A 16,436-nucleotide genomic window follows, 5' to 3' on the forward strand; every position below is an offset into this window, starting at 1 on the left:
CCCTCAGGGGCCATGCCCACAGCTTCCATAACTCCGCCGATTGATGTAGGGGACCACCGATGTGTTGTCTGTGCGGACAAACGCATGATGCCCCCTTAGGTCTGGAAGGAAGTGTGTCAGAGCTCGAAACACGGCCAGCATTCCCCGGCAGTTGATGTGCCAAAGAGATGATGGCCTTCCCACAGACCCTAGGCAGAGCGGCCACTCATGACCGCTCCCCAGCCCGTGAGAGAGGCATCCGTCGTTAGCCTTACGCGACGACAAGGAGCCCCTAACGTCGGGCCTTGAACCAGGAACCAACGTTTCTTCCACATGTCTAAGGCACGTAAGCATCGCCGCGTGACCTTGATCATGCAAAGCGGATTCCCCCTCAGGGAAAATCCTTTGGCCGCTGTCATCAAACGCAGCCAGGCGAGAGCGGAGCGTGCGCAGCGAGAGCTCGCAGTGATGACAATCAGCTGCTGGAAAGCTGACCGTGCATGCTCTGCTCCTAAACAAACGACACACACATCGTGTGTATCCCCTGCTGCCAGATATCGTGGGCAGGGAGAAACACAGCGTTTGTAATGCCGTTCGCTCGTCATAGACTTTCTCATTGTTTTATATATATGAGTGCTTGTGCGGACAGACAACAGTAAATAGACAGACACATACACAGAGCGCTACTGAAGAGCAGAAGCTGGTTTGCGCCCGGCCGGATGTGCCTTTATGCTTTCTGGTGCTTACGTCACCCTGCTTGTGACGTCTCGCTGCTCCATTGGACGGATTTGACACGTGCTTCAGAACGCGGTCACGCAAGGGCGTTCCCAAAGCGACTCGACGCAGCTCGAGTTCCTGAAGGGGAACCAAGTATCCTGAACCAGAGCCCAGAGTCCAACTTATTTAAACTGAATTGCAAGCTTGTTTACGGTAGCCTGTGAGGTTCAGCATAGCCATTATGGCTTGTGAAGTAGAAAGCATTGCATTATGTAATATAATGAAGCCCTGAATGAGCAAATATCATCTGACCCTACTCCACGCTAGTGCTGTAATGTGGTCGCTGCAGATGCAGAATCGATTCGACCAGGAAAATAACTTTTAAGATAAAGAGAAGCAAGGCATTACATAGCAGTAAGCTTAGTAACCGTACCATTCATGTAATCATCCTTTACAAAAATGCACTGTGACAATACCATGGTATTAGATTATCATTCTCATATCATGGTACTTACATGGTACTCCAAGGTACTTCAAAGAATACAATCATGCTATTGTCCAAAGTTGTACTTGAAGGGTTAAAATCTCTTAATTTGCTCTTGATGTCAGTGTTTCAGTCGGCTGCGATAGAATATAAATGCAGAACAGCATTATGGTCCATGAATAGACAATGCTGCTATCTCATCTTCTATAATTGGAAGAAGATTATTTCAGTTTACATCTCTCTCTCCATCTCTTGAAGGAGTTTAGAGTACATTGTTTTTACAATGAGGAACAGATGTTTGAGGGGAGGATGTCATGGATGTGTTTATCTCAAAGTTGGATTTTGAAATGAAGGCAGATGAAGCCAGTGGGCTGCCCAGGAGAGGAAGTGATGCACACACAGATGCTAAATAGTTTCCTGATTTCTTTCAAAAGTCAAAACCACAGTCATTCAAACACTTGTGCTGTGTGGGCCAGTGAAAATATTCAATTAACCTTTAATGAAGATTAAATAGTAGATATAATTGCCAGATATTCACTGTAAAAAATACTGTGACAATGTTTCAGGTGTTACATGCATTAATAATAATTAAAATAATATTATGGAAGTCTGTTTCTGTCACTGAATAAAAAATAAAAAAGGTAATTGTGACTTTGTATCTCACAATTCTGACTCTTTTCTCAGAATTGCATGATATTAACTCAGTTGCGAATTATAAAGTTGGAATTATGATGAGATATAAACTTGCCATTTTGGATTTTTTCTCTGTATTGTGAGTTTATATCCTGACTCGCAGTTACGAGTTTATATCTTGCAGTTCTGAAAAAAAAGTCAGAATTGCAAGATGTAAACTTGCAATTGCGAGAAAAAATTCAGAATTGTGAGATAAAAAGTTGCAATTACCTTTTTTATTTTTTATTCAGTGGCGGAAACAAGCTTCCATATAATGTATCTATCTACGCTAAAGTAAAGTAAATGGTTTAGCTTTGCATTATGTGTAATTTTACTGTAAAATACTGTTTATGTAACTATATGAATTAACAGAAAAAGTAAACGTTTCCCTCCGTATGTTTACATTCACATTTTGTATCAATAATTTAGATTTTCTATTGTGAGAACTCACATCACTCATGTCATTTCAAATCTGATATTCTTTCATCCATAGAACATAAAAGGAACTCAACAAAAATACCATAAAAAATATTCTATACAATTCTTATAGACACTTGTACAAATGTGCTTTATTCCAAGTCTTTGTATTTGCGCTTGCACATGCAGACATGGCACATGAAGATGCAAAGATTTGTGTTCCACAGACCACAGGGGTGAGTCAGTTACATATAAATTAGTCAATTATATGACAGAATTCTCATTTTTGAGTTCACTATTCATTTTACATCAAATTAATTGATGCCTGAAAATGTGTTGTGTAGCATTGTGTGTGTTTGCACAAGATACACATCAGGAAAAGCTACTGCCGCAGGTGCATTCACCTAAAAACCTGTTGAGGTAAATCATTCATTTCTGCCATGGGGTCTTTACTCTCGATAAGAGACCACTGCGCCTTGGCACTGCCATATAACCCTTATCTGATCAAGAGCTTGTACATTTTCCAGCAGATGCTCCCAGATCAGCACTGACATTTGCCATGTAATGTTGAGGTTAGGGTAAAGGCCAAGTGTTCTGATGCAGTGTCAGTGAGGAAGGGCAGCGAGTGACTGAGGTCTTATCAGTGAGCGTCAGTCCTCAGTGTGTAATAAGGGAGGATTTTGGCTTAGCTGTATTGGGGGTCGACTCTTTTAAAATAAGATTATATCACACAGTCTCAGCGGGATACTTAATAGGCCAGAGAGCATTCTAAAAGCAAGCCACAGGCTGAAGCACACACATGCTGGAGTGTTTTATCTGGAAAAACACTTGCAATGGTTAAACCCCATTTTGTTTGTTTTTTGTATTAGAAGTTATTGCTTTAGGACAATTTTGCTCAAACCAAATAAATAATTATTTCAAATATACCCTTATTTTAAATTTAATCAGATTTTTACAGATTGTTTAGTGTTTTAGTCATGATGAGGAAATGACAATATACGGCATAACAAAAATATATTGGTGATCCTTGCTATCCTGAAAGCATCCACTGTGATGTAGATGCAGATACTGTACATGATTTTATGTTTCAGATAGTTTCAGTCAGATTATTCAAATCAAAATAGATTCAAAGCAACCTTTGAGTGTTAAATTTAGCTATGCTTTATGGTTTTCTAACTTCTGAACTTCTGATCATTACCCTTCCTCTGTCACATGTATGTAATGTGAATCGTTCTTTAGTTCTGAGATCTGTGTTAGGCCATACTGTATGTTTCATGATGTAAAATGCTCATGCCTATATAAACTTCACTTCGAAGTGTCAGGAATCCCCTTCATCTCTAAGAATTGATTGAGAGTGTACTGCATTTTATCTAACCCCTATCACTTTCTGTCATTCTCTGTATTTTCAGAATGTTCTCTTCCAAAATGTGAACCCAAGCTTGAGTTACCCAGTCACCCAGGTAAGACACTGTTATTGCTGACATTTATTTGGTTGAGCTACATTAATATTTTTTGCACAGTGTTCAAATGAGTCTCCTTTTAGCTATTAGCATTGGTTACATTTTTTGAGATGTTTAAAGCGGTCATATGATGCAATTTCAATTTTTCCTTTCTCTTTGGAGTGTTACAAGCTCTTGGTGCATAAAGAAGATCTGTAAAGTTGCAAAGACTAAAGTCTCAAATCCAAAGAGATATTCTTTATAAAAGTTAAGAGTCAACCACGCCTACCTAAAACGGCTCGTTCTAACATGCCCCCACATGTCTACGTCATGATGTGGGAAGATTTGCATAACGCCACCCAAATGTTCACGCAAAGATTGAAGGTGTAACTTTGATTCTCGCTGTAGTATTGTTGTTTCCGCCGCCGCCATGTTGTGGAGATGCTGTGTGTTTCCTTATGAAAGCGAAACTACTTTGTTTGGCCTTCCAAAAGAGGACACAACTAGAAATCAGTGGTTAAGTTGTATTTACAACACTGTTCCGGAACAGTTCAACCCAAATATTCAGATGTGTGTGCATTTTATGGAGGACGAGGACTGTTTCCTGGGAGAGTATAGCCTACAATGCCGGTGTCTGTTTCTTTAAAGTGGGGCAATTCCAACTTTGCAAGGACAGTTTGGCGCTTCATGACTCACAGCCTGTAAGTACGTTTTTATATTTAAAGAATTTGCCACTGACGATTCAAATGCGAGTTTTGAGCAGTGTAGAGTAGTCCCCACTGGATGCAACAAATGCCTCGTTTATAATGGGTTTTAATGTTTTTGTCTCGTCGCTCCTTCACAGTATGGTAGGGCGTAACATTTCTGTCACACGCTTGAGGTATTCAGCCAATCACAACTCACCGGATAGCTGGCCAATCAGAGCACACCTTGCTTTTCAGACCGATGAGCTTTGTAAAAATCGACGCGTTTCAGAAAGGCGGGGCATAGAGGAGAAACAATAATGTACATTATGTGGAAAATGTGTTTTTTAACCTTAAACCGCATAAACACATTGCATTACACCAAATACACAAAATAATGTTCTTTTTAGCAGCATCATATGACCCCTTTAATCTAATTAATGCACTTATATAGCCTGCTGCACATAATTGTTTGGTTTCAGTTTTAAATGTCTTGAAATCCAGGTTCAAGAATATGGAATACCATCTGTGAGGTTGTTTCGGTTAAGAGAACTGTTCTAGCATTAACTCTGATTGCCCATTTGGCTTTTGGCTGATTTAATCTATTGATTCATCTAAATGCTTTTATTTGGTTTCATTAGGTCATGCTACATTGGATTCCTGCAGGGTGAATCTAGTTTTTACTCTTTTATTATGCATTTTAGATTGAGTACAAATGCAACTGAGTCTGATTTGTTGATGATATCATGATGACGATGATGGGTTATTACACTATATACTGAAAATTGCATATATATGTCAAGTCTGAAAAAGATTAATCACTTTGCAGGAAATCAGACCTTTATATATAGGAAATAGATTTTTATTTGTATTTTTTAATCAGACAGTTGGGAGGTTCTAGGACGTATTTTAAAAGTAACTATACTTGACCCAGTTATGTCTAATATTAGTTGAACATTTGCTCGTCCCAAGATAATATCTTCCGCAGCCAGCCGACACAGTTAATATCTGGTTCTTTAGATTTGCTTAGATTTGTCACAGTATTAATTTTATTTAGCTTGCACCCTAAAAAGATCATATTTTGGCTAACTTCATCAAATCCAGTGTATGTAGTAAAAAACAAAATACAAAAATTCTAATATTTAAGAATAAATTGCTGAGGTTTATGTAGAATTCCCCATGCTGGTTATTTGAGCGATGCTGTTTATCTCATTGTTGCCCAAGGTGCACAGAACATTTCTATGAGTGGCAATGATCTAAATCAGTTCAAAAAGCATGTCTAAAAATAAATGCGGTTGCACGACATTTCTTTGTTTCTACATGTTCGTCACCTACGGCGCCTTTCATATGAGACCCTAACTTGTTATTCATTTCAAGTCTTTCATAATCAGCTCTCTAATGACTACTGAACCTCAAAACTACAGTAATAACATGACCGCAATAAGAACAAATTTAATATGGCCAAGCCTTCAAGAATTTTGTTTCTAATTACATTGCAATAACATAAACTCATAATAACAAATGAGAAAATATTTTTAAACCCAAAACCTAGCAAATAAAGTTTTAGATGCAGTGAGCTCTGCCCTGTTCCCAGCAGTGGTTTACTCATTCTCTAATTGGAGACTGAAGTGTATTAGACCCATGCCGAGATGTGCCGGAATCTGGTACGTTCTCAGGTCCGGAGGGAGTCACTCGCACAATGGACATCTCCAGAGGAGGTCTTTATGTTGTCTGCCAAAGTCCTCGACATGCTCATCACCCCCAATCAGTCCCACCATAGCTACTGGCCAGTAGAGTAAACATGAAGGCTCCAAAGATTCTTTAGTACCCAAAACCTTAAAACACCTCTTTCAGACAGATGGACACACACATACGCATCCAAACACTTTGGTGGGCTTCAAGCAGGGTTAGGTCCAATGATGTGTTGATGCTTTAAAATAACTTTGTAGTTCACTTAGTTTGACAAATAAAGTAATATAGTATAAAGGGTGGTTAACACAAAATACTTTTGCAGTTATCTGAGGTTAGACCTTTTCTGAATCGCCAAATGCACAGAGAGCAAGGTGCTTGCCATTTGTGCAAGGGCAATTGTTCAGTTAAGGCTAAAATGTGCAGGTTTTTGTGTTAATCTGAGCTAGATGTGCATTAAAGGGCTGGAAGTATAAAGAACAAGAACTGACCAGTGCTTGGTCACACAGTCTAGAGACATCTTCTTCTCAACAGCAATTATAAATAGCTGACCTGGTCCAAGTGGACTATTTTCCAGGTTGCCTGTGAAATAGGGCTTGCATATAACCAATAGCTAGCGTAGTTTTCAAATGCAGTCTAAGAGAAGGATTTGTTGGACCAGACAGTTTTCAGTTCTTTTTTTCTTCTTTTAAAACCAAACTCTTTATTTAAGTGGTGTTTAAACATGACATAATTGAGGAGAGCTGTCACATTTGGAAAGGAACAGAAGATTGCATTAACAGGTTATGAAATGGATAAGATCATGGGAATTACTAGAGTCTAAATCAGATAAAAATACTGGGGTCTTCAGTGGAGTACTTCAGTTCATGCTTCCTCCATGGAAGGGTCTGGGGAGAAGATGAGAGTCCATGGTACTTAAACGTTTAATCAGTACACAGTTCTGGGGTTCCTAGAGTAGAGTATAGAGAAAGAGTAATATTTGGTGTGTGATGTTTAGGGATGTAACAATATCAAAATCTCACGACAGGATAATATCACGATATGAAGTCCACGATACGATATTTATTGTGATATTTAAAAAAGACAAATGAAGAATTGGGGAAAAAAATGAAAATTTGGTGTATTTTAAAGTTAAATTATTCTATTTAATGCACTTTGAGAGTTCAAAATTAAGAGCTCCAACTAAGAAAACTTAAGTCAGAAAAAAGTCAGTGAATTGACTTAAAGGGGACTCAACCCTCTTTTTATTTGTGATATATGGTCTCAGTCTAAATTACATTCACACTGGTGTTTTAGGAAGCCAAATTAGAACAGGCTTACAAAAACGTGTCTTACTACAAATCTAGTGAAATGTTGTAATCATCTGCCATGAAAATAAAGCATAACTGGTGGCCGTTGTGTTCCCAAACGTGTGCTAAACTCACAGCACATGCAATAAACGAGTTCACTGCGTTCACTGTGAACTGACCCGTTCTGAGACGCGGAAAACACCGGATCATGAGCTGATCGCATAATGTGTGCGCTTCGCTTTGAATCGCGCAGCGAAAACAGACGGGATTGAGCTATGTTGTGCTTTCGGTTTTAATTCGTTTGACAGATACTGTGCCAAAGCATAACTGACCAAACACAACTTTAAATACCTTTTATGTTAGAATAAGAAGTTTAAATATGTTTAAAAATATCTTTCCTATCTTTCATATCGTCATGTGACCACGATAATAGAGTGGGGGAACTATGACGTCACTTTGTAGGCCGATCGGCTGTTAGCATCACACTGGTTCCCTCAACAAAGCCAATAGAGAATGAGAAGTTACGTCACAATCTTTTCACTCCGCGTTGCATTTCGGGAAGGCGCCGCCATATTAGCACGATACTCTATCCGTTCCAATGGTTACTTCACATTCTCTATAAAAATAACTGCTTATCTTTTGTTTTGTTTTTGCCTCTAAGTTAAACAATCATTCATTCATTCTTCATTGTATCGTTTGCAGGGAAGAGAAGCTATTTGATCGCACTGCATAATAATTTGATTTTTTTTTCTCTTACGTTTTGTTGAATTTGGTTTACAATGTTTACCTGATTAGCATGAAAACAGTGTCGCCCGCTGGATGCTCGCTGCTGCTTCAGCCATCATATGGTAGATTATCCAAATAAAAGTGTGTTCAACAAGCTGACAGAAGTCGATCCATTTCTTTGTTAGAAAGTTTTAAATGACAAAGCATAATTGTTGTCATTATAAATATTAAGTTTTCCATGGCCATGGAGGAGAATCAGAGATTGTGGGTCACATATTCAGCGAACAGTCACAAACTCACTGTACTTTTTATATATTTTTCAACAAATGACACATCTTCTTCTCAACAGCAATTATAAATAGCTGACCTGGTCCAAGTGGACTATTTTCCAGGTTGCCTGTGAAATAGGGCTTGCATATAACCAATAGCTAGCGTAGTTTTCAAATGCAGTCTAAGAGAAGGATTTGTTGGACCAGACAGTTTTCAGTTCTTTTTTTCTTCTTTTAAAACCAAACTCTTTATTTAAGTGGTGTTTAAACATGACATAATTGAGGAGAGCTGTCACATTTGGAAAGGAACAGAAGATTGCATTAACAGGTTATGAAATGGATAAGATCATGGGAATTACTAGAGTCTAAATCAGATAAAAATACTGGGGTCTTCAGTGGAGTACTTCAGTTCATGCTTCCTCCATGGAAGGGTCTGGGGAGAAGATGAGAGTCCATGGTACTTAAACGTTTAATCAGTACACAGTTCTGGGGTTCCTAGAGTAGAGTATAGAGAAAGAGTAATATTTGGTGTGTGATGTTTAGGGATGTAACAATATCAAAATCTCACGACAGGATAATATCACGATATGAAGTCCACGATACGATATTTATTGTGATATTTAAAAAAGACAAATGAAGAATTGGGGAAAAAAATGAAAATTTGGTGTATTTTAAAGTTAAATTATTCTATTTAATGCACTTTGAGAGTTCAAAATTAAGAGCTCCAACTAAGAAAACTTAAGTCAGAAAAAAGTCAGTGAATTGACTTAAAGGGGACTCAACCCTCTTTTTATTTGTGATATATGGTCTCAGTCTAAATTACATTCACACTGGTGTTTTAGGAAGCCAAATTAGAACAGGCTTACAAAAACGTGTCTTACTACAAATCTAGTGAAATGTTGTAATCATCTGCCATGAAAATAAAGCATAACTGGTGGCCGTTGTGTTCCCAAACGTGTGCTAAACTCACAGCACATGCAATAAACGAGTTCACTGCGTTCACTGTGAACTGACCCGTTCTGAGACGCGGAAAACACCGGATCATGAGCTGATCGCATAATGTGTGCGCTTCGCTTTGAATCGCGCAGCGAAAACAGACGGGATTGAGCTATGTTGTGCTTTCGGTTTTAATTCGTTTGACAGATACTGTGCCAAAGCATAACTGACCAAACACAACTTTAAATACCTTTTATGTTAGAATAAGAAGTTTAAATATGTTTAAAAATATCTTTCCTATCTTTCATATCGTCATGTGACCACGATAATAGAGTGGGGGAACTATGACGTCACTTTGTAGGCCGATCGGCTGTTAGCATCACACTGGTTCCCTCAACAAAGCCAATAGAGAATGAGAAGTTACGTCACAATCTTTTCACTCCGCGTTGCATTTCGGGAAGGCGCCGCCATATTAGCACGATACTCTATCCGTTCCAATGGTTACTTCACATTCTCTATAAAAATAACTGCTTATCTTTTGTTTTGTTTTTGCCTCTAAGTTAAACAATCATTCATTCATTCTTCATTGTATCGTTTGCAGGGAAGAGAAGCTATTTGATCGCACTGCATAATAATTTGATTTTTTTTTCTCTTACGTTTTGTTGAATTTGGTTTACAATGTTTACCTGATTAGCATGAAAACAGTGTCGCCCGCTGGATGCTCGCTGCTGCTTCAGCCATCATATGGTAGATTATCCAAATAAAAGTGTGTTCAACAAGCTGACAGAAGTCGATCCATTTCTTTGTTAGAAAGTTTTAAATGACAAAGCATAATTGTTGTCATTATAAATATTAAGTTTTCCATGGCCATGGAGGAGAATCAGAGATTGTGGGTCACATATTCAGCGAACAGTCACAAACTCACTGTACTTTTTATATATTTTTCAACAAATGACAAGCAAAATCAAATCCCTAGTAGCTTGTGAACAGTTTTGTAGCATTTCAAAATGCTGGTTTAAAATACTAAGACAGTGATGCTAAAAGACGTGCAGATGAGCCAGAATATTAACCCGACATGTTTAAACGTTAAGCGTTTCCCTCTCTTTAGAAAAATGTTGCGTTGCATCGCGCCACGTAAACATAAAACCATGTCTGCATTTGTGATCAGAGAAATGACAAACAACAAGCCCTACTCTACACTGCCCAAAAAACTCGCTTTAAATATAAAAAATATAAAAACTCTTTAAATATAAAAAAACGTACTTATAGTCCGTGAGTCAGAACAGTCGCCATTTTAGTAGTCTACTCTCCCAGGATCAGTAAACAGTCCTCCATAAAATGTGCTGCGCACAGTGCTGCACAAGTGTTCTGGAACAGTGTTGTAAATAAAACCACTGATTTCTAGTCGTGTCCATTTTTGGAAGGCCAAACAAAGTAGTTTTGCTTTCACAATGAAACACAGCGCCTTCATGACACGGTGGCGGCGGCAACAACAATACTACAGCGAGAATAAAAGTTACGTCTTCTTTCTTTGCGTGAACATTTGGGCGGCGTTATGCAAAGCTTCCCACATAGTGATGTAGACATGTGGGGGCATGTTAGAACGAGCCGTCTTAGGTAGGCGTGGTTGACTCTTAGCTTTTATAAAGAATATCTCTTTGGATTTGAGACTTTAGTCTTTGCAACTTTACAGATCTTCTTTGTGCACCAAGAGCTTGTAACACTCCAAAGAGAAAGGAAAAATTTAAATTGCATCATATGACCCCTTTAAGACAGTGATATTTAAAGTTCATATTTTGGGCTCATCTGTTTTTCTGCACATATGCTTTATTAGTAAGGTGTGTACAGAATGTGGTCTTTTAATATCACTGTGCATTAAGCATGTTTTTTTATATCAGAGGAAAATGCTTAACGTGTAAATAAACGGGATGCATTCACATTTTGAGCTTATATGCGTATCTGCACATATATGCTTTACAATTTTGTGACCATTCAGTCACTGTCTTGGTACATTAAGCCACTTTAAGCATTTTAGAAAGTCCCCTGTTCAAGTTCTGCTAATTCACAAGCCTAGATCTAGATCTAGTCATGCTCGTAAAGAAGGTAATGTTTATTATTAAACCAACAAAATCAAAACTTTCAAAAAAACACAGCAATGTGATTCTTTTATTGAGTGAGAGTCAGTGGGTTTAATCAGTGTTATTAACAGATTACTATTCGGCGTCTTCTCCGCGACCTGCTTCCCTTGGTGTTTTTACACATAGAAAGGCGAAAAAACATACTGCAATGTCCAGTTTTATCTATTGTGGTAATTTGCAGGTCATGTCAAAAAGTTGTTGGTTTAGATAAATAGCTGTATTCTGTACATTTGACTCGTGTACGATAATTTTCTTCCAAATTGTGCCGGAATCTGGTACGTTCTCAGGTCCGGAGGGAGTCACTCGCACAATGGACATCTCCAGAGGAGGTCTTTATGTTGTCTGCCAAAGTCCTCGACATGCTCATCACCCCCAATCAGTCCCACCATAGCTACTGGCCAGTAGAGTAAACATGAAGGCTCCAAAGATTCTTTAGTACCCAAAACCTTAAAACACCTCTTTCAGACAGATGGACACACACATACGCATCCAAACACTTTGGTGGGCTTCAAGCAGGGTTAGGTCCAATGATGTGTTGATGCTTTAAAATAACTTTGTAGTTCACTTAGTTTGACAAATAAAGTAATATAGTATAAAGGGTGGTTAACACAAAATACTTTTGCAGTTATCTGAGGTTAGACCTTTTCTGAATCGCCAAATGCACAGAGAGCAAGGTGCTTGCCATTTGTGCAAGGGCAATTGTTCAGTTAAGGCTAAAATGTGCAGGTTTTTGTGTTAATCTGAGCTAGATGTGCATTAAAGGGCTGGAAGTATAAAGAACAAGAACTGACCAGTGCTTGGTCACACAGTCTAGAGACATCTTCTTCTCAACAGCAATTATAAATAGCTGACCTGGTCCAAGTGGACTATTTTCCAGGTTGCCTGTGAAATAGGGCTTGCATATAACCAATAGCTAGCGTAGTTTTCAAATGCAGTCTAAGAGAAGGATTTGTTGGACCAGACAGTTTTCAGTTCTTTTTTTCTTCTTTTAAAACCAAACTCTTTATTTAAGTGGTGTTTAAACATGACATAATTGAGGAGAGCTGTCACATTTGGAAAGGAACAGAAGATTGCATTAACAGGTTATGAAATGGATAAGATCATGGGAATTACTAGAGTCTAAATCAGATAAAAATACTGGGGTCTTCAGTGGAGTACTTCAGTTCATGCTTCCTCCATGGAAGGGTCTGGGGAGAAGATGAGAGTCCATGGTACTTAAACGTTTAATCAGTACACAGTTCTGGGGTTCCTAGAGTAGAGTATAGAGAAAGAGTAATATTTGGTGTGTGATGTTTAGGGATGTAACAATATCAAAATCTCACGACAGGATAATATCACGATATGAAGTCCACGATACGATATTTATTGTGATATTTAAAAAAGACAAATGAAGAATTGGGGAAAAAAATGAAAATTTGGTGTATTTTAAAGTTAAATTATTCTATTTAATGCACTTTGAGAGTTCAAAATTAAGAGCTCCAACTAAGAAAACTTAAGTCAGAAAAAAGTCAGTGAATTGACTTAAAGGGGACTCAACCCTCTTTTTATTTGTGATATATGGTCTCAGTCTAAATTACATTCACACTGGTGTTTTAGGAAGCCAAATTAGAACAGGCTTACAAAAACGTGTCTTACTACAAATCTAGTGAAATGTTGTAATCATCTGCCATGAAAATAAAGCATAACTGGTGGCCGTTGTGTTCCCAAACGTGTGCTAAACTCACAGCACATGCAATAAACGAGTTCACTGCGTTCACTGTGAACTGACCCGTTCTGAGACGCGGAAAACACCGGATCATGAGCTGATCGCATAATGTGTGCGCTTCGCTTTGAATCGCGCAGCGAAAACAGACGGGATTGAGCTATGTTGTGCTTTCGGTTTTAATTCGTTTGACAGATACTGTGCCAAAGCATAACTGACCAAACACAACTTTAAATACCTTTTATGTTAGAATAAGAAGTTTAAATATGTTTAAAAATATCTTTCCTATCTTTCATATCGTCATGTGACCACGATAATAGAGTGGGGGAACTATGACGTCACTTTGTAGGCCGATCGGCTGTTAGCATCACACTGGTTCCCTCAACAAAGCCAATAGAGAATGAGAAGTTACGTCACAATCTTTTCACTCCGCGTTGCATTTCGGGAAGGCGCCGCCATATTAGCACGATACTCTATCCGTTCCAATGGTTACTTCACATTCTCTATAAAAATAACTGCTTATCTTTTGTTTTGTTTTTGCCTCTAAGTTAAACAATCATTCATTCATTCTTCATTGTATCGTTTGCAGGGAAGAGAAGCTATTTGATCGCACTGCATAATAATTTGATTTTTTTTTCTCTTACGTTTTGTTGAATTTGGTTTACAATGTTTACCTGATTAGCATGAAAACAGTGTCGCCCGCTGGATGCTCGCTGCTGCTTCAGCCATCATATGGTAGATTATCCAAATAAAAGTGTGTTCAACAAGCTGACAGAAGTCGATCCATTTCTTTGTTAGAAAGTTTTAAATGACAAAGCATAATTGTTGTCATTATAAATATTAAGTTTTCCATGGCCATGGAGGAGAATCAGAGATTGTGGGTCACATATTCAGCGAACAGTCACAAACTCACTGTACTTTTTATATATTTTTCAACAAATGACAAGCAAAATCAAATCCCTAGTAGCTTGTGAACAGTTTTGTAGCATTTCAAAATGCTGGTTTAAAATACTAAGACAGTGATGCTAAAAGACGTGCAGATGAGCCAGAATATTAACCCGACATGTTTAAACGTTAAGCGTTTCCCTCTCTTTAGAAAAATGTTGCGTTGCATCGCGCCACGTAAACATAAAACCATGTCTGCATTTGTGATCAGAGAAATGACAAACAACAAGCCCTACTCTACACTGCCCAAAAAACTCGCTTTAAATATAAAAAATATAAAAACTCTTTAAATATAAAAAAACGTACTTATAGTCCGTGAGTCAGAACAGTCGCCATTTTAGTAGTCTACTCTCCCAGGATCAGTAAACAGTCCTCCATAAAATGTGCTGCGCACAGTGCTGCACAAGTGTTCTGGAACAGTGTTGTAAATAAAACCACTGATTTCTAGTCGTGTCCATTTTTGGAAGGCCAAACAAAGTAGTTTTGCTTTCACAATGAAACACAGCGCCTTCATGACACGGTGGCGGCGGCAACAACAATACTACAGCGAGAATAAAAGTTACGTCTTCTTTCTTTGCGTGAACATTTGGGCGGCGTTATGCAAATCTTCCCACATAGTGATGTAGACATGTGGGGGCATGTTAGAACGAGCCGTCTTAGGTAGGCGTGGTTGACTCTTAGCTTTTATAAAGAATATCTCTTTGGATTTGAGACTTTAGTCTTTGCAACTTTACAGATCTTCTTTGTGCACCAAGAGCTTGTAACACTCCAAAGAGAAAGGAAAAATTTAAATTGCATCATATGACCCCTTTAAGACAGTGATATTTAAAGTTCATATTTTGGGCTCATCTGTTTTTCTGCACATATGCTTTATTAGTAAGGTGTGTACAGAATGTGGTCTTTTAATATCACTGTGCATTAAGCATGTTTTTTTATATCAGAGGAAAATGCTTAACGTGTAAATAAACGGGATGCATTCACATTTTGAGCTTATATGCGTATCTGCACATATATGCTTTACAATTTTGTGACCATTCAGTCACTGTCTTGGTACATTAAGCCACTTTAAGCATTTTAGAAAGTCCCCTGTTCAAGTTCTGCTAATTCACAAGCCTAGATCTAGATCTAGTCATGCTCGTAAAGAAGGTAATGTTTATTATTAAACCAACAAAATCAAAACTTTCAAAAAAACACAGCAATGTGATTCTTTTATTGAGTGAGAGTCAGTGGGTTTAATCAGTGTTATTAACAGATTACTATTCGGCGTCTTCTCCGCGACCTGCTTCCCTTGGTGTTTTTACACATAGAAAGGCGAAAAAACATACTGCAATGTCCAGTTTTATCTATTGTGGTAATTTGCAGGTCATGTCAAAAAGTTGTTGGTTTAGATAAATAGCTGTATTCTGTACATTTGACTCGTGTACGATAATTTTCTTCCAAATACGATAATTTTGAGCTTCTGGTACGATACTTGGACATTTCCAATCTGGCAACACTGCCCAGAACTCACATTACGTCGTATTCTCATTCTTTATAGGATTTTTCCATAGACTTTTGGATTATCGCAAAAAAAAAAAAGCTCTGTGTTCAGTCATAGTTCATGAAACTTACACATTTTGTCCATCAAGATAAACTTCACAAAATAAGCCTAAATCAAAGCGCCAGAACTTAAAAGCTAAACTTGGGCTATAAACGAACTACAGCACTATGGTCGCTCACCTTCAAAGTCACCACCACCATACTCCCGACAACTTTCTCAAACTTATTTTTAACATGTTCAGTGAAAAGGATTTACTCCTGTGGTTGAATTTTAATCCAGGCTACATTAACCTTTTCGTATAAACTGGAATAAATACAAAACTAGAGCCAAACTAAAACTGAAATGAGACATTAGTAATAAATAGTATAGGGAATAAATGAAATAATCATAACTAAAGGACACATGAAGTACGTATTTCTGTACATTTCGAAATAAGGTGCATTAAAGTCAATAAATCCTTGATTAATATGAATATTTTAATTAAAAACGTCTCCACGTACTATTCAGTTAAATTCCAGTACATTTAATCTATTAAATAACAGCAGAGTGAGCGAGTTTTTGGATATGATAAGATTAAACTTATTTTAGTGATCATTTTGTTAGGGAGGGTACACAAAATGTTATTTTATCCTTGCTTCTAGAAAATCCTCAATCTATAACAGCTTCATGTGGCCGTAAACATTTAATTTTAATGTGGCTTTAAGCACTATGCATTGTTAAAGTTTCACTTTCACCGTGACTAAGCCGGTAAATGTGGTGTGTACATGGAATAATCATAATACCTTAGGGTACGAACCCAGAGTCTCCGCAG

At 37.9% G+C, this 16,436-nt stretch overlaps 1 protein-coding gene across 1 annotated transcript in view; it reads left to right on the forward strand.

Moving 5' to 3' along the window:
* Positions 1 to 16,436, forward strand: part of LOC107551199 (triple functional domain protein-like) — a 168,195-nt gene that overhangs the window by 11,151 nt on the left and 140,608 nt on the right. The window contains exon 2 of the mRNA XM_016232740.1: positions 3,679 to 3,729. Within this exon, the coding sequence (XP_016088226.1) occupies positions 3,679 to 3,729 (51 nt within the window). The remainder of the gene's footprint in view (positions 1 to 3,678; positions 3,730 to 16,436) is intronic.

Source organism: Sinocyclocheilus grahami, unplaced genomic scaffold (assembly GCF_001515645.1).
Source record: "Sinocyclocheilus grahami isolate Dianchi unplaced genomic scaffold, SAMN03320097.WGS_v1.1 scaffold418.1, whole genome shotgun sequence".
In the NCBI taxonomy this organism is placed as follows: domain Eukaryota; kingdom Metazoa; phylum Chordata; class Actinopteri; order Cypriniformes; family Cyprinidae; genus Sinocyclocheilus; species Sinocyclocheilus grahami.